At 44.6% G+C, this 19,307-nt stretch overlaps 1 protein-coding gene across 19 annotated transcripts in view; it reads left to right on the top strand.

Moving 5' to 3' along the window:
• RERE (arginine-glutamic acid dipeptide repeats) overlaps positions 1–19,307 on the top strand; it is a 334,725-nt gene that overhangs the window by 251,333 nt on the left and 64,085 nt on the right. For all 19 annotated transcript variants that reach the window (XM_081015978.1, XM_081015983.1, XM_081015982.1 and 16 more), the window contains one exon: positions 11,786–11,866. In XM_081015978.1, coding sequence (XP_080872104.1) covers positions 11,786–11,866 — 81 coding nt within the window. The remainder of the gene's footprint in view (positions 1–11,785; positions 11,867–19,307) is intronic.

Below are 19,307 nucleotides of genomic sequence, written 5' to 3'. Positions count from 1 at the left end.
ATCAAGATTGCTTCAACAAGAAGTACATCATGTGTATATCGATATGAATGTACACAATACACCTTGGTACATGAGGTGTATATGAGAGTCTCTTCCAGCCCCTGGCACTTGGGGTTACTGCACGGTACTCCATACTTAAATGATTCAGACCGCGAGCCTATCAACACAAAGTTGCCTATGTTAAGGTACGTATTGAAATGCAAATTTAGGCTTTTAATGTCGTAGAAGACAAGCCAACAAATTTCCCCACCGTTTCCTCCAGATCACATCAGTTTCCCCATTCAGTACAAGCACAATCGCTAGATAAAGTCATCTTAAACTAAATTAATTTTCCCAGATTGACACCCTACCCTGTAACCCAGATCACACAAACTCAGTTTCCTAATAAAAACAATTACTATTATTTAAATTTGTATACCACCCTTCATCCATAGATCTCAGGGTGGTTCACAACAACACAAACACAAAATACACAATAAAAATAAGAAGAAAAACAAACCAATAATCTCCCCTGTCACAACACGTTTGAAAGGGCACCTGATGCCAAATTCATTGCCTGCCTGTAATAACATAAGACAATCCTGCAGGATCAGGATAAAAGCCCATGCAGTCCTACATCCTGTTCTCAAAGTGGTCAGCCAAATGCCTATGGAAAGCTATAATAAAGGTGATCACCCATAGAAACTGCCCTAACACAAATCTGCAGGCTCTTTGGCCCACTTTGCCTGCGCCAAAGTAGCCATGTTCATCATTGGAGAGGGGGAGAGAGAGAGAGAGAGAGGAAGGAAGGAAGGAAGGAAGGAAGGAAGGAAGGAATTAACCTATGTGCATTGTAGAAAAATCCCTGACCCCTTGCCTGGTCGTCCCATCAAGGAATTTTTGTGCACAGCTCTCTCTCTTTTAAGGTTTACTAGATTTTTCTGTATGGCAAGAAAATACAGTGACACATTTACCAAAATATGAGTAATATGCTACAATTCTCCAAGCCTGGACAAGTGATGCCAGTGGTGTAGTCTGTGGGGAAACTGCCAGGGCACATATACTTCTTTGGCATGCAAAGTGAAAAATATGAGTTTCGACCCACCAGAAAAACCTATTGTGTACACTCTTTATTTTGTACCAATACGAATGCTATCATTTTTATTCCAAGCTAATCCATTGCAGCTGGTACACACCTTTTTTTTTTTTAAGGCTTATAACACTTTTGTTTCAAAGCTGGAGGTGTGTTTGTGAGTGTGTTTATGTGCTACTAACAAGTACATTGACATTTGCTCTCTCTCTTTTTTAATACATCATTTTTGCAAACGCCCTGGAGGGGCATATTTAGTAAGGAAAAGAAGAAGTGATTCAGTTGACATTTATGAGACCTTATTCAAAACCAAAACCCAAGAACAAAGGCTCATCTACTCCAGCATCCTGCTGTCAAAGTGGCCAATCGGATGCCTTAGGGAAGCTCACAAGCGGAACCTGAGTGCAATAACATCTCTCCCCGCTTTTGTTTCCCTAGCAAATGGCGTTCAGGGGCATATTTCCTCCAACAGTCAAGGTAGACTATGGCCATCATCATAGCCAGTAGCCACCATTAGCTTTGTCCCTCATGTTTCTTGGTCCTACCCCCTTATGGGTTTATTAGAGGCTGCTAGAATTACCTGACACCTTTCCAATGCCCAGGGTAGAGACCTCTCTGTTTCGTCTTCTTGGGTGCCACCATCCGGAGTTCTGCAAACTTTTCATTGCAAGGTTAGTTTTCCTTCATCGCATTTGTATAGCTAGAGTTCCTTGGATGGAGCTCAGTAGCAAATCAGAATTTTTAAGCACGCTGAAAAAACTTGCAGGTCTGGGATGGCTTGCACTAGCAACAAAATAATTCTGTTAACAACCCCCCCCCCCCAAAAAAAAAACCCCCAGCAGATTCCTTGGTGCTGGATTTTAATACTTGGTTGCAGCCTTCCTTGGCAAATTCTAATCCCTCGATAATGGAAATCCTGGTTCATAACCTTAGCTTCAGCCTCCGGAATGGCATTATCGCCACATTGATAAACATGCCATCTGAGCTCCGTTAGTCAGAACATAATGGCTTTGTGTATCTTGTCATGCCATTTGTTTCGGCAGATAAAATATGGGGCCTACAAGTAACACATATGCAAACATTAGCATGCTTGTTTCTAGTCGCTTCTTGGTTATTTATAGCCCCCCTGTTTACACATCGTGGCAGGGATACCAGAGAACCTAATAAATTATGTCGCGGAGGGAACGCGGGGGAGCGTCAGCTTGCAAAATGGCTTTAGGAGGCCTTGTGTTCTAGCCCTTCAATAGCCATGGCAACCATTTTTGCAAAGCACATATCTGCATTGTCTATCTACAATGGCCGCTGATCCATCAAGCCACAGAATTTCTTAATGCTGCTTTTTTAAAATAAAAAAGTGCTACCCAGATACACGCTGTGTTTGCGTTTTTAACTCTTGACGACCAGTTCTTTTTATGGGGCCTTCAGCAAGCATTAATTTCTGTGAGGGCACAGAAATCTTGCTTATATTTATCACTACCTGCCACCGTCCTCTCCTGAAAAGAAAAGCAGGCGGAGCATTTATAAAGGAAAATTGTTGTAAATGGACAAATATTTTAAGACACAGGTGGGATGGATTAGTCCTCCCAACCCCACTTGCATTTTGAGAATTGTCAGCTTGGGGCAGATCCGACTCGCCTAATTCCCCCCTCCCCAACCTGTTTTCCTTTGTTTTGGATGTTTGGATGTGATGCCAATAAAAGGTTTGATGATGATGAACCTGTTTTCCACAGTAAATTGCTCATTCTTCAGCGGTTATTTTAAAGTACTAAAGACAGCTTAGTGTTGCTCCTGTCAGGGGCAGTGTGCTTCTGGATACTGGCTACTGGGAAACACCAATGGAGAGAGTGCTGCTGTTCTCTCATCCTGCTTGCGGTCTTTCCTTTAGGGCATCTGGTTGGCCACTGTGAGTTAAGGGTGCTGGACTAGATAGGCCACTGGCCTGATCCAGCACTGGGAAGAGGAGAGAGGGCCTCTGAAGAGCTTCATTTGGCCCCTAGGCCTGAGGTTCCCCACTCCTGAAATAGGGCAGCCATCTTTTTTGAAGAGTAGTAGCAGAAGAGTTTGTGAAGAGCAGCGGCCTTTCTTCACAAAAAAGATTTGTCTCCCCGCCTTATACTTTTGTCTTCAGTAACGGGTGCTTGTGGGGGGTGACGAGGTGAGGGGCTTATTCTTTGTCTGACCACCCCTACACATTTTAGAGGGGTGATTGCCTTGACCTGAGATGCAACAGAAGGCCTTTGATCCCTCTAGGCAGGGCATACCTTAGGAATTGCTGCTGCCAGAGTTCAGGCGCCTGTAAATACATCCCTGGTGTTTATGTTGTTTTCTTCTTTCCTAAGCTGTCTTCAGGGCTCGGCCCTGGACCACTTGCTTGTTGCAAATATCCGTAGCCCAAGGAGGTCCATGGGAACTGGTTACTAGGGGAATTGGTTTTAGCTTCTAGTACCAATCTGTATTAGAGACATGGGTGGCGCTGTGGTCTAAACCACAAAGCCTAGGGCTTGCCGATCAGAAGGTCGGTGGTTCGAATCCCTGCGATGGGGTGAGCTCCCGTTGTTTGGTCCCAGCTCCTGCCAACCTAGCAGTTCGAAAGCACGTCAAAGTGCAAGTAGATAAATAGGTACCACTCTGGTGGGAAGGTAAATGGTATTTCTGTGCGCTGCTCTGGTTTCGCCAGAAGCGGCTTTGTCATGCTGGCCACATGACCCGGAAGCTCTCTGCGGACAAACGCCGCCTCCCTTGGCCAGTAAAGCGAGATGAGCGCCGCAACCCCAGAGTTGTCTGCAACTGGAGTTAACGGTCAGGGGTCCCTTTACAAATCTGTATTGCCTTGAGTTGTCAGTGAAGATTCAGAGGTGGCTATCCCACATTTGTTTCTAGACTGGAGGCTTGTTCCCATGTTGCACTGGACTCAGGGACCAGCTGTCTCTTTGTGGAAAAAGGGCATATACTTGTTTGTACAGCTCAGCTGTTGTGTACACGGATGGTGCACAGTTAAATATGAACAGGAATCAGTATAGATATTGTGTAAATGGATTGTGTGCCTGTTCAGTGTAACACATGAACAACCCTACGTGTGTATACACATCTGTTTCTTGTAAGATGAGCTGAATAAATGAATGCATATTTATTATTATGGCTAAACAGCCAGCATACTAAATTTAAGATGAAGTAAAATTATTGATGGAAGGAAAAGCACCTGTTGATTTCAGCAAAAATGCGCAGCGACCCTGGTCTAGAAACTGACTTTGTGCTTCATTACCTTCTGGAACAAATGAATAGTTTTCCTCCTGCCTTTGTGGTTTTACTCACCTTAAGACTTGAATTAAACTCCAGCATGTGTACCAGATACAATTCTTTGTAGTGTGTGTGGTGGGGCCGGGGGGGGGGGAGTAGGTGTGCTCTATTTTGCCCACTCCTGATTTAGCATATCATTGCTGTGGGAAATAGATTCCTGCATTTATTTATTTATTTTGTTCCTCTGGAGCGATTTCAGTTTTCCCTGGAGTAGAATATGAAAATAATTCAAAGATTGCTTTTACTGCAAATGTTTAAACAGAGGAGGCAGAAAATGTAAAGAGGAAAAAGCTTTCGGGAGCAGAGATGGGATATTATAAAGTAGATATTTTATATATTGGCTTATAACTTGTGTAACTCATTCCTAGAAGGCAGCCATGTCCTTTAAAAGCCACCTTCCAGTGAATTATTATTTTGAATATCAAAATTAAGTGCCATATGAGTGGAGAACATTTATGAAACTTTTAGTTCTAGGCTGGCAACCTGCCTTGACTGTCCTTGAGTACACACCATACATTTAATGTGCCTATATAGCACAGCACCCCCTCCCGTCCTATAAACACTTCACAGAGCTGCAGTTCCCAGCAGCCTTAAAAACTACAGTTCCCATGATTCTTTGGGGGAAGCCATTGCATGTGTTCAGTGGCATTACTTCTGTATGCCAAGAGGCACCTTCCACAACAAAAGAGGTATCAGAAGACATGGGAGAGACCCCAGGTTTGCAGAAGTACAAAAAGGCTTTAGGGATAGAGTCTTTGTGGGGTGGAGAAAAAAGCTCCCCAAACAGCCCACTGAGGATTACACTTGCTCAGGGGCCGTGAAGCACTTCATTGCAGTTTCCACTTGTGTGTAATAAAATACGAGCACACTTTTGTGTCCACTTTTAGTCCTACTCAGTGTAGACCCATTGAAATTAATGGACTTGACTCACTTAGATCCATTGGTGGGTCTGCTTTGAGTAGGACTTGGTTGGATGCAAACCGTAATTGTCGCAAGCTGTGATTAAACGCAACAATTAACATTCCATCAAGGTTTTTGGATAACCTGTTAAATCTGCATTCCAGATCTGTCAGTTGACTGTTGCCACTTTGTTAAACTAGTGTTTTTTTTTTTATAAAAAGATGGATTCATCTTTAAATGGCTCACATTCATCCAGCCCTGCGGTGTGCAACAGAAGCAATTCAGAGCTTTAAATTATTGAACCAGGGATGCTCCTGAGGTAAATCCACAGTTGGGCATGTTAATCAGTTATCAAAAACAGAGATCAACAGCTAGCGTGTCCTTTTCGTTCTCTGCCCTCTGCTTTTCCAGGGACACAATAAATTTCCAAAAGTTCAACATACATGTGATGGAAAGCCGGGGGGAAACCCTATTATCTTTTGTAAGATGCTCTGAATATTGATTTGAATAGAAGAGCGGAGTTGAAATATGCATTGATAATAATTATGATGGTGATGGCTAATCCGCAAAAACTTAAGCCAGGTTCCTAATAAGTGCACAACCGGCTGTGTGCACCTGAAAAGGCTCTGGGCTTGGGTCTCTGGATAATCTGTGCACATTATGATACATGGCAAACTAGCTTCCGAAATCGACAAGGGCTTTTAAAAGCAAAGTGTGGTATGAGATGATGGTGATTTATTGAATTTATATCTGAGATACACATTTTAAAAACAAATACAAAGCAGTTGCAAACATTCCCGAAACAATTACAATTTGAAACATTTAAAAGCAGTTGCGAAATTTTTAAAAACAGCTAAAAACATTTTTCTATCCAGTAATCTTAGGGTTGCCAGGAACAGTATTTTCCAGTAGCCTTGCTGAATGCTGAAGTTCCTTGCAGAATGTTACCAGGGGTTCATTAATAAGATTAGTGATGGCCGACAAACTCCCCTAGTAGACAGTTTTCCCATGACCACTGATTCGCAAGGGAATATTGCATGTTTTCTAGGGAACAGCATAATGGTGAGGACTAACAGGTCCAGCCAATTCCCATGCAAACTGAGTATGCACCCATTGAAATGGTAGAAGTAGGACAGGCAAAAGGAAGGTGTGACCAAAATCTAGAGGAAGATCTAGCACAGTGGTAAAGAACCTGTGCGCTCCCCAGATTTTATCGGGACTCCCAACACATCTCAGCCCCAGCCAGCATGGTCAATCGTCGGGTGAGAGGAGTTGTGTGGTCCACTAACACTTGGAGGGCCACAGATTCCTGAACTAGCTCCTGCAAGTTGTTGTAACTTTTGAGAAGAGGGGGAGCCAGTGTCAGACTAGGACTTGGGAGACCAGGGTTTGAATCCCTGCTCAGCCTTGGAACTCATTGGACTACCTTGGGCCAGTCACAGTTACTTAGCCTAACCCATCTTGTAGGATTTCCATGGGGGGGAAGAGAGCCATGTATGTCACCTAGAGTTCCTTGGAGGGAAGGTGAGATAAATAAATAAAAATATGCTGGAATAGGTGGACTTGTGGTCTGGATAACCACATTTTCAAGCAAGTGTTGCAGGCTCTGGACCAGAGACAGGCCTGATTGGTTGTGTAGTCCAAGACATCAGGAGACTGGAAAAGGCTGGACAAGTTTATGCTTTTTACTGAGAAGCGGCCCAGAGTTGTGTTGTAAATGTAAAACAATTGTGGGATTCTAGCATCTATACAATTTAGACGATGCAAGACTGTTAAGGGTCTTCCCCCTTCCTAAATGTGCCCCAGAATCCACTTAAACACTCAGCAAATTGGGGAGGAGTTTTTCTGAAGGTGTGAAACAGCTTATAGCAGGGATAGCCAATGTGGTCCGGTCCGTCCGTTCCCGTCTCCCCCCCCCCCCCCCGAATGTTGTGGACTACAACTCTCATCAGCCCCAGCCAGCATGTCTAATAGGGCTGTTGATGGAGATTGTAGTACAAAACTTGGGGGGGGGGGCTCATTGGATCCCCCTTGCATATAGGGTCTAATAAATGGAGGCCCATTTCTTTAAAAAAGAAGAAGAAGAAGATTTATTTGAACTGTGAAACTCCCCCCCCCCCATACTGGTACAATTGTTAAATTCTTTTGCGGGGAGGGGAAGCAACCGCAATTCCCCACTCTGTGGGCCAAAGTAAATAACCTGTCATAATGCATTTAACAAATGAGGATGCAAACCACAAGAGTAATGCACAGGAGAAGAAGGATCTCGTTCCTTGGCGGGGAGATTACTGAGGTTTGGGAACCTTGGAAATTGCTGGATTAAACTGGGGTCAGAGTAGAGCAAGCCGCAAAATGGTCCCCAAGCTACAGGAAGCAGTAACCAAGGGTAATAGAGCTTCACCAGTAGGACAGGAAGGTGGAAGCTGATGGTTATTTAAGGAAGAGGCCTGGTGTTTTATGTCTCTGCGAGAGGGACGTTTCTTTGGGTTGCTTTTGCTCCTCTGTTTAAAAATAAACCTCTGGCCTTCTGTCACAGCAGCAGGTAGAGTTGCTAGACATATCTGATTTCAGAACATTTCTAGCTGGAGCCAGGTGGACCAGCCAACTGAGTCGCACAAGCCCACGAAAGAACAGAAGCTACCACCTACCACCATCCCAATGGTGCAAATTCCATGGTGCTTAGAGATCCATGGCTTGTACCCAGTGTTAATCCTATCTATCAAAGTAAATGGACATGACTAACTTAGGCTCATTAATTTAAGCAGGTCTGCTCTAGTAGGACATAAGTTGGATGCAACCCAGTGGTTTGTTCTGGCAGCCCCACTTACTTAGACTTAAGGTCTTTCTTTCTTTTTTACCACCTCCCCACCCACTCCCATTAAAACGAGAATCTTTCTCAGCCAACACAATCTACTCGTATTCTGTAGCAAAATCCGAACTGATCCATGTTTGTGTTTATGGCTACATGGCCCCCTCCACCCCCTGCATAAAATTTAGAAGGACTTTCTGAGTGAGATCTCTAGATGGATTAAAAATAGACTTTATTTGGGGAGACTTTTTAGTGGATTATATGCAGACAAGTCCGTAATAAAGACAGCTGATGAGCCTTTTCATTCACACTCTTGGGTACTAAGAGCTACATTCAAAAAATGAAAATGGCTGTTAGGTGGCTGGCTACCTAGCAGTCTGTTGCTCTTTTAGAACAAAGAAACAATAAGCAGAAGGAAACACCGGGGTGTGTCAATGCTACATGAGTTGCTAGCATGGGCACCCATAGGGGTTCCCTTGTGCCTGGAGGGTCCCCGTCTCCCAGTGAAAGTAGGCCTTAAAGAAACATCTTTGTAGACATGTGTGTTGGGTTGTGGTGTGTGCAGGGCCCATGAGAATTTCTCCTGTTTGTAAATGTACCCATGGGCCCACAAAGGATGGCAACCCCTGCTGGCTTCCCCCCAAAGAGTGCTGGGAATTTGTATAATGAAAGTGTTGGCAATTCTCCTTTAAAGATCCGAAGCCCCTCTTGCAGAACAAAAACCCCAGAGTTCCCCCTCGGAAGACCTGCTCTGATATGTGTGCCATGGGTATGCTCAATGTGTTAATTAGTGTCTAAGCTTTGATGGATAGGTGTCTTACTAACTCGGAGCATGAAGGCATGTTCAGGCGACAGCTTCCCACAATATAGGTTGTAGAATTTAGTGCTAGACCAGAAGACTAGGCAATGGGACCATGACAGAGGGGTAGAAAGTTGCAGTGGCCAGAATCCAGCCAAACCCTTCCTAAAATACAGAGACTGGATCAAATGTAAATCATTGCAGTGCTGATATTTCCAATGACCTAGAACTCTTCCCCTGGGGGGAAAGCACAAGTAACCTATTTGATTTCTGAACATACTTGGACAAGTTTATTAAATATATTTTACTATTTTAATTAAGCACTTGGCTGTTGGTTTTTTGAGGTTTCAGGGAAATGGTTATCTTGTGGTCAACTCAGAATAAAACATTTCTTCCTCCCTGTATGTTGCTATTGGATTTGTATAAATCTTTGTTTTGCAGCATCCTAGGTTTGATCCCCCCACCCCACCCCGGCCATAAACTCACTAAGACTGACTTGTGATTGGGTTTGTGGTGGTATTATTTTTTTGTGCTTCATGTTTGTGGTGTTAAACCGCCTTGCAGATAGAAAGGCAGGATATACATATTTTAAATAAGTATGGGATTCGGGCCAAGTCTCCTTCCTTTCCTCTGTAGAGAACCTTTGGCCATGCAGATCTTGCTAAACTACAATCCCCACCATCCCCAGCCATTGCTTATGCTTGCTGGGGCTGATGGGAGTTGCAGTCCAACAACATCTGGAAGGCCGGAGGTTCCCCACACCTGGTCTAAGCCCACCCTTCTGTAATGCTGGGTGTTAGAATCAGCACATCATGGATATCCAACATGATGTTGTTGGACAACAACTCCCACCATCCTGATTATTGGTCGTGCTGGCTGCTAGGGAGTTGGAGTCCAACAGCATCTTGAGGACTTCAGTCGGCCGCCCCTGCATTACAGCATTAATGCATGTGAGCCACTTTGCCATGATCATCCTAACAAGCGGCAGCATTTATATTGCACTTAGATTTGGCACTCACTTGCCTGGTGGTTCTGGGATGCGGGTGGCGCTGTGGTCTAAACCACAGAGCCTAGGACTTGCCGATCAGAAGGTCGGTGGTTTGAATCCCCGCAACGGGGTGAGCTCCCGTTGCTCGGTCCCTGCTCCTGCCAACCTAGCAGTTCAGAAGCACGTCAAAGCGCAAGTAGATAAATAGGTACCGCTCTGGCGGGAATGTAAATGGTGTTTCAGTGCACTGCTCTGGTTCGCCAGAAGCGGCTTAGTCATGCTGGCCACATGACCCGGAAGCTGTACGCCGGCTCCCTTGACCAGTAAATCGAGATGAGCGCCGCAACCCCAGAGTCGGCCACGACTGGACCTAATGGTCAGGGGTCCCTTTACCTTTATTGCCTGGTGGTATTAGCAGGGAATAATGAGAGTTGCACCCCAGGAACCTCTGCGGTGCCCTTGCGTCGGCTGCCCCTCTTGCTAACGGTCCTTCTACAGCCTTTGCTGCGGGGAGTCTGCCTAGGTGATCCAGGCCGCCTTTTGCAGCTCGCCCGGTGCCTCTTGTTTCTCTCTTTCTCCCTTCTGCCGCTCAGCCCAGCTCAGATCACATGTTAAGCTGCTGCCGCCGCCGCCGCTGCCTCTTCCCTCCCCTTTTGTAGTGTCAGAGCCTCCCCGGGTAACAAGCGATCCCCGGCTCCTCCGGCTGCCTCCTCCGCTGCCACCTCCATGCAGGACGCCCCTACTTGGAGATCCGGATTTTGACTCTTCCCCTCCACTCTCAGCAGCGGCTGAAACAGGCAAAGGAGAAACGCTGCTCTCTGCTTTGGCGGCGGCTGGTTTGTTGCTTGGGAGTTCTTCTTCTTCCTCCTCCTCTTCCCCCTCCCAGAAGGGAAATCACCCCTCCGCAGGGTGTGTGTTTGTTTGTTTGTTTGTGTGTGTGTGTGTGTGTGTGTGTGTGTGTCAGTTTGTACGTCAGTCATTTTTGTGCAATCGGTGTGCGCGCGTACTTGTGTTTTGTGGTGGGGGAGAGCTTTGAAAAACCCTTTGCTCCTTCTCCGGCTCTCTTTTCGATCCGGATTTAAACATCACTTTGAAACTCTTCTTTTCTCCCCTCCACCCCCACGCTCCCACTCTCTGTGTATTTAGGGGAGGAGTGTTGGAACCGAGAAATCTGCAAACACAGAAGTGTTGAGTTTTTTGGGGAGGTGGGGTGGGCTGTATTTTGTGTGTTGCGGTTTGTTTTTGTTTTGTTTTCAATCATTGCCAAACTGGATTATTTGGGAAGCCCAAACGGAAGTCTTTGGCAGCCCTGGATTTTGGAACTAAATATGGACTGATTCTCCCCCCAAAAAGGTGGGGAATAGTAAAGCAGTCTTATTTCTTTTCCTGGAAGAGATTTATTTGGAAATTTTCTCCATATACCTCTCTCTGTATAAATATATATAAACTTTCAAAAGAAACCTGGATGCTTTGAGCTCGGAATGAGTTTTTCATCTTTTCACAGCTCAGCCAGCAACCCCCTTCTCTGTCCAGAATTGTAGAGAAGGAAAAGCACTATTCTCTCGCTCCTCCACCCCCAGCTTAAGATGGAATTAGATCTTGCTTCAGATTTTCAACATTTATTTTCACTGAAACCAGCAGCTTGCCTTCTCAAAGCCCTCCAAACAAAGCACACAGCCTATGTCATTTTGAGCTAAAAGGTTGTTTTTTTTCCTGTGTGTTTCTTAAAAAAATAATAATCATTGAATCCTGGTTGAGACTTGAGACTGAAATTTGAAAATTTGCAATTTCTGTGGGACTTAACCTGCATATTTGTGCATGTTCTTGTGCAACCCCTAATCCGGTAACTTTTTAAACTACCGTGCTGGTTAAAGAGATTTTCTCTTTGCCTTTGCTGACATTCTATTTTTGTTTTAAACACAGAAACGCTTCATTAAAGGGCTCAGACAGTATGGGAAGAACTTCTTCAGGATCCGAAAAGAGCTGCTTCCCAATAAGGAAACAGTAAGTATCCATGGACTTTATGTAACTTGTTTGTGTTTGCGTGTTTTATGGCACTCTGCATTCCTCCATTTGATCGTACAAAGCTGTTGCCTTTTAACCCTGTGCTGGGCTTTTAACTCAGCTGCTTCTGGGACAGTTTTCAGAGCTGATGTGTGCGGGTGTGTGTTTCCTCCCCTCAAAGCAATAGACTTGAGAAAGTAAACCGGCTTACTTTACCAACGCGTGTTTGATCAGATGGTGCTGGCAGTTTAGGGACGCAGCTCAGACCTAATTTTAAATGGATGATGTGATGATAGTAGTTGCAAGGATAGTCCTTGCGTTACTAAACTTGAAGGCCGTATTGAAGCCGATTCTAATTGCATTTTGAGGAACAGAAGTCTCTGTAGGGTGAGTTGGGGTGTCTGCCCTGGCTGTGTCGGGAGGTTGTTGTGTGTGTGTCACTTAACGCTTCAACCCTTAGCAGATGACAGTTTTTGTTTCGCAGCCGATAGGATCGTTCCTGCCACTACAAAACCATCCAGCTGACAGATTTATTTTTTTTGCTGAAAATCTTGCAGGTGCCTGCATTAGAGAAAATAAGAAATAAATGCCTTTCCTTTTAGAAAGCAGGGGAGATTAGGATCGGTTGAGGTCTAGTAGTTCCTATCTCTAGAAGCTTCTGTTTTCAGAGCTGCTGGTAGTTTCTGTTTGCCGCTTGTATAAGGGACAGGCTCCCTTTTTGCCTTTTGGTTAGGAAAAGAGCAATGAAAAACGGCAGGCAGAGGTAATATTTGTCCCTGGGTGCTTGCTCCTTGGGACACTTGCGTATTTTTAAAGCAACATCAAGGTGATCAACAAATGATTAAAGAATGGTTTCTCATGGTGGAACCTCTTTGCCACGAAAATGTTGTCGTCTTCATTTCTCTGAACAGAGGCAGGCAGGGAGAGTGTCACTGTGATTGTGAGTCATGGTTTTAATTTAATTGAGTAACTTGGACTCTGAGGTTTTCCTCCATGGTGCGAAATACGACTGTTGAGCTACTGTGTTGTGACACGAGGACCTGTCATCGTGAAGGATTAATTGTAACATCACATACACCAGGCAGGCAGGCTTCCTGCAGAGTTTTTCTTGCTTTTTGTCCCCGCTATGGGCAAACAATTATAAAGGAAAAGTAAACTTCTGCATTTTAATAACTTTCTCATTGGACAAAGGCTCTGGGAAGAAAGTTATATCCTTTTCTTAATAAAAACAAAACAAAACAAATGGACACACACCCTAACAAACATTGGCTTTTCTAAAAATATATAAAGAAATAGGTTGTGAGCAGATATTTTTTGTTTTACGTCTCTAACAAAGTCCTTTTAAATTATTTACTCTCTGCAATGATACGGGTGTGGGTGGGTGTATATATATATTTCATTTTTTTGCAAAGTCAGGTGGGAAAAAGGAGGTTCGCCCAGTCACCCTCGTTGGACTTTGAACTTGCCAAGTCACATAACTTGTGCCCTCCCCTTTAGAAGAAGGGAAAAAGCGGGGCAGGGAAGGGTTACAGGCTCTGTGAAAAAAAGAACTCAGAGTGCTGACGCCACTCAAGCATCACATTTTTATTGTGGGAGGCCTAAACATTTTGTGTTAGAGGAGATGGGGCATTGAAGCTCGAGCTGTTTGATGTCCTGTGTTGGGGTCTCAACTGAGCGTCAGCCTCTCATGCCTCTAGTGGTAACTGATCTGCGAGTAACCTTTGACCTACAATGGGTTGTTTAATCTCTGCTTCCTGTTCTTGCCCACAGGTTTCCTCTTGCTTGATCTTGCCTCCTCAATCAGGCAGAGCTCAAGAATTAGGGTGGGGGCAGGGGGGACAGAGGGCAGGGCCGGACACAGACTTGCTCTTGTGTGCTTTAAAAAAGACAAAAAATAATGCTTTTGATTTTACAAGCTTTCTTGATTTGTTTTCTCCTCCTAAAACGACCCCACTCCCTTTTTTTGCTTCATATTGTTAAGAATGGGATAGCACAGTAGGAAGGAAGGAAAGAAGGGAAGAAAGAAAGGGCAACCCATAGTGAAAGTGAATCTAGAGCAACACAAGCCTTGAAGTGGAAGAGTGGCTCTTGTTTGTTGGGATCATGACACAGCTAGGACCAGCTTGTTGTACCCTTGGGTGCAAGTTCCAAGGCATATTTACCTGGCCTTGGCTAATTTAGCTGGTGGTGACTGCCTTGAATTTGACCTTGGGAATGCCAGTTAGAATGCATTACAACTGAGGATCTCTCTTTTGTTTTGGATAATATTGTTTGGAATTTGCCTGCGCTTATTATTATTATTATTATTATTATTTAAATACTAAACATCTGAACCCCATAATTTTTTACCTACCAATAGCATCCTTTGACCCAGAACCCAGTCCAAGGGCAGTGAAGAGGAGTTAGTTTTGGTGAGTTGTAGCCAAAACTAGTCCTACTCAAGAGTAGACTATCTGAAATTAATGGATATGGCTAACTTAGGCCCATTAAATTAACTGGGTCTTCTTGAGTGGATGTGCCTTCTGCACATTATATTAGAATCATAGCCTTAGGCTAGTATTCTCTGACTTGAATTTGTGCATGTGTATTAAATGGCTGTGTGAGCTTAAATTCCTTCTGGTTTGAAATTTCCCCATCTTGCAAACAAGTCCACAAAAAATTGCTAGCCTACTATGGTTTTTATTAGCCTGCTTTCACATATGGATGGGATATGAGTTCATTTAAATCATTAATAAAATGAACATGTTAGTCACCCATGGCATAAAGGAGCAGAAGTGCCAACTTTCCTAATTCTTTCCTCCCAGAAGTCTCCTAGTGGAGATTTCCTTGCCACCGGCAACCAAGCACAATGCTGCGGGAAAGTGCCCTAATTAAGGGACAGAGAACCTGCTTTGCATGCAGACGGTCCCAGCTTCAATTTCCAATGGCCTCTCCAGGTGGAGATGAGTCTGAAACCCTGGAGAGCCATTGCCAGTGGGTGTAGACAGTTGTGAACTAGGTGGACCAATGGTCTGACTCATCATAAGGCAGCTTCCTAACAAAATGAATTTCAATAGGGACAAATGTAAGTTTCCACATTTAAGCAGGAAGAGGCTGCACAAATATATGATGAGGGACACCTGGCTTGCATGTGAAAATAATCTTGGGGTCTTAGTAGACCACAAACTTAACATGAGTCAACTGTGTGATACTGCAACAAAAAAAGCCATTCTAGGCTGCATAGTGTCCAGATCAAGGGAAGTCATAGTCCTGCTCTATTATATCTTGGTCAGGCCACACCTGGAGTACTTTGTCCACTTCTGGGCACCACAATTTACAAAGGATATTGGCAAGCTGGAAGGTGTGCAGAGGAAGGTAACCAAGATGATCAAAAGTCTGGAAGCCAAGCCTTATGAGGAATGGTTGAGGGAGTTGGGTATGCTTAGCCTGGAAAAGAGACAACTGAGAGGTGGTGTGATAGCCACCTTCAAATATCTAAATGGATGGAGCCAGATCATTTTATTCTGCTCTGGAGGCTAGTACCTGAACCAATGGCTTCAAGTTACAAGAAAGGAGATTCCAATTAAACACTAGGAAGAGTTTTCTGACACTAAGAGCTGTTTGACAGTCTCCCACCAGAGGTGGTGGACTCCCCTGAAGGTTTTTAAGCAGAAGTTGGATGGCCACCTGTCATTGTTGCTTTAGTTGAGATTCCTGCATTGCAGGGCATCAGACTAGATGTTCCTCAGGGTCCCTCCTAACTCTTACAATTCTATATTTCAATAGAGCGGGGGGAAAGGACTCCCACATCCTATATATCTGCTATATTTGCTTTTCAAGTGTGGCAAGGGCACCTCTTGCCAATGAGTGTGGCCCCTGGTGGGTATGTTTTTATAAACAGATTCTACATTCTACTCCACGTTTTGTGAGCTGGTTGTGCAGGAACCGAGGCTCCTAAGAATATTAGAAGAGCCCTGCTGGATCAGAACCAAGACCCATCTAGTCAAGCATCCACAATCCCACAATGACCAACCAGATGTCTCTGGGAAGCCCAGGAGGAGGACATGAGATTGCAGTAGCCTCGCTTCCCCAGAGTTTGGCATTCAGAGATGTGCTGCCCCTGATCCTGGGGGGAAGTGGAGCTAGGGTATCAACATTATGGATCATAGCCACTGATAGCCTAATCCTCCATTAATTTGTCTGATCCCCGTTTAAAGTCATCCAGGTTGATGGCCATCACCACATCTTATTCTGAGTTTGGTCTCCTCCTTACAGAAACCAGTGTGCTGAGTCTGACGTAGGAAAACTTGACAATTTTAGAGGCATTGGGATAGTTCAGGGCATGTGAACCTTGAAGAGGAAGAAGGGTTTGCATTTTAATTTTCAGTTACTGACATATAAATTAATGCTACACATTTCCTTTGCAAATCAGACTAAAACAAGTTGCCTGCCTGCCTGCTTTCACATACCAACCTGTCTTAAGTTATTTGCTGCTATTCAATAGCCTGAATGGAAAGAACTGTCTCTTTTTACAAAGGGTTTGGTTTCTTTTCGCCTGGAGGTGATAGTTACTTGCTGTGCTGTTGCAGGTAACTGACTTTTCACCTGCTTTAGGTTGATTTTCATGTTTCATTGTCATAATTTGTACACTCCCCTCCCCCCATTAAAAAAATTTAAATGGTAGTTAAATTTCTTGTTGTCGTCTTACTTTTAATCTAGGGTTTAAGGAGATCATATTCCTACAGATACACTCCCTTCATCCTTTCTTCTCAATAAACCAAGGTTTTAATTTTATCGTGCAGCTATTGATTTTTATTTTCTAGCCTGCTCTGTTGCTAGTTCTCTGGGCATGTTACAGTTAAAATAATTTTTGTTCTAATAAATACTGGATTGAAACTTCTGTCAGATCTCACACCTGGGCCCTGAAAGGCCATAACTGAGGGTCAGTGACTAAGAATGTATCTGTTTATTCCATTGCTGTTACAAAGGTGTGTTGAAAGTAATTCATAATGTTCCTGAAAAGGCAGTGGTACAGTCTTCCGTGGGATTGTACTGCACAAAAATGTCTGGGTAAGATTATATGTTTTGTAAGTGACCAAAAAGTAGGAAGTTAGCATGTCAGGGAGGCTGGGACATCTTAATGTGACCTTTCCATGTGCAGAGAGAGAGAGGGAGGGAGGGAGGTGGGGGTGCTAGGAGAGCATCTAAATGTGCAGTTTCAGAGTTGAATTTTTGAATGGTACAGTTCCAAGAGGACTGTACCACATGCTTCCTCATTCCACCCTTGTGTCTGAATTTGTTTTGAGGGATTGGCCAAATGAGCTTTCAGTTTACAGGTTGGGATGAGGCATAATGTGTGGAACCCTGAAGTTGCTGGACTGCACCCAAAGGTGTAACGTCCAGAGTTACTTAATTTTAGATTCAGGGTCCTAGACAAACAGTGGCATTCTTGGCTCATTAACACTTGATCCAGTGTTACATAATCCCACAATTTGGCTTTCTTAAACAGTTTCTGCTGAAAGGACACACACACACACAAACACACACAATGTATTGCAATGCTGCACATGTGGTTTGGAAAAGGTCAAGGTACCGTATATACTCGAATATAAGCCGACCCAAATATAAGCTGAGGCACCTAATTTAACCACAAAAAACTGGGAAAAATTATTGACTGGCGTATAAGCCGGTTCACCACACCACAAACCTCCTGGTGGGCCGGAGTGCGTGTGTGCGCGCGTGCATGCGCACACAGCAGAGGGGGCTTCTCTCTCCCCCCCAGCCCCTCCCATCCCCTTGCCTCCCTAGGGTGCTGCCGAGAGGCAGAGGCGAGAGGCAGAGGCTAGTGGCGGCAGTGGCAGAGGAAGAACAAGCAGCCCAGAAGGGCTGCTTTCGGGCTGCTCGTTCCTCCTCTGCTGCCACCAACAGCGGCAAAGGCGGATGAGGAGGAAGGAGCAGCCCAAAAGGACCCTCACTCGAGTATAAGCCGAGGGGGGCATTTTCAGCATAAAAAATGTGCTGAAAAAGTCGGTTTATATTCTAGTATATATGGTACTTTTTTCTTAAGCCCACAGAAGTTTGGTAGGAAGTTTTGTTGGGGTCCTCAGCTCCACCTGTGCAATCTACGCAGGCTGACTGTGAACAGGTGCAGCAGTGCATTTGCAAGCTGGCTGGAGTTAATGATTCTCCCTCGTCCCTCCCACCTGCCCCCACTTAAACTGCAAATTTCCTTTAATGAAGGGAATGGGATAATTGCTTAGGCAAGGGCTTTTCACCCCCTCAGTGCAAAGCCCTGACTTCTCTGAACCTCAGACATTCCCACCCCTTTTAACTGTGGATCTCATAACACTTCTTTTTATTTTAATGCCGGGAGCAGAGCCTTAATTGTGCATAGACAGTATGGACACAACCCTCTTGCCCTGCTTTCCCACAGGAAGTCTTTATTTTTGTGTAGAAGGTTTGTTTCCCTAATGATGAGGCATATTAATATAGCGTTGGGGCCTTGGCTCTTAATTTTCTCACTTGCCATGTAAGCATTTTTGTTGTTGCCATTGCTCTTCAAATACCATACCTTCTCTCCCCCACCTTAATAACTTGCTCTCTCCCTCCCTCCCTCATCTCTCTTCCTGATGCAACCAAAGCTGAAATTTCCCATTAGGGCTGGAATCGGCTGCCAACATAAACAACCCCTGCTTCTGCTCCTCTTCGTTCTGGCCTGCCTCGTTCTGGATATTACAGGAGGGGGAGGAATGTTTCGTTTCTGTGAAATCACAGGCTGGTCTTCCGTTTATTAAGTCAGATAATGGCCTGATTCTGCCCCCAACCCCTCTCTTTTTGTATTTACCCACAGCAGAAATGCTGCATTAAAGTCCATCCTGGTGATCAACAGGCTGTAGGAGTGGTACTTGGCTTCGCAGGGGCACCATTATGGAGGGGGAAGGTCCGTCCTCCCCACCCCATCCTATGTTTCAAGCCTCATGGAACTGTTCCTCCAGAATGCTTAGTTCTTGTGCAGTGCTACAAAATAGCTGCCACAAAACTTCCAATGCACACTGGATTGTGTGTGTGTGTGTGTGTGTGTGTGTGTGTGTGTGTTTTTACATCCATTTTTCTTCATTTGGTTCTCTTCAATGTAAATATGTACAAATGCAGGCCTCCGAGTCGCGCAATCAATCTTGTCTCCTGAAATCTTTGCCCACTCTCACCCACACAACAGACTGCAACAGTGGGCCTGCTGGTTTGCTCAGAATTGGCAAACCATTCGCATATGCTGCAAAGCCATCTCTCCCCCTCCCCCAGCTCCCCCGGTAAGGGATGTTTCCCCACTGAATGTCTAGTCTACCCCACTCATTTAAACCATTAATCTCAAACACGCTTAGCAAAGACCAGCCTCTGCCGTGATCCAGCAGGTATCATCTTGTGTTCTTGTGCCACCTAAGCAAGGATCCACACACCACACACA

Source organism: Podarcis pityusensis (assembly GCF_964106645.2).
Source record: "Podarcis pityusensis genome assembly, chromosome: 8".
Taxonomy (NCBI): domain Eukaryota; kingdom Metazoa; phylum Chordata; class Lepidosauria; order Squamata; family Lacertidae; genus Podarcis; species Podarcis pityusensis.
This window is presented reverse-complemented; position numbering and strand designations above follow the sequence as displayed.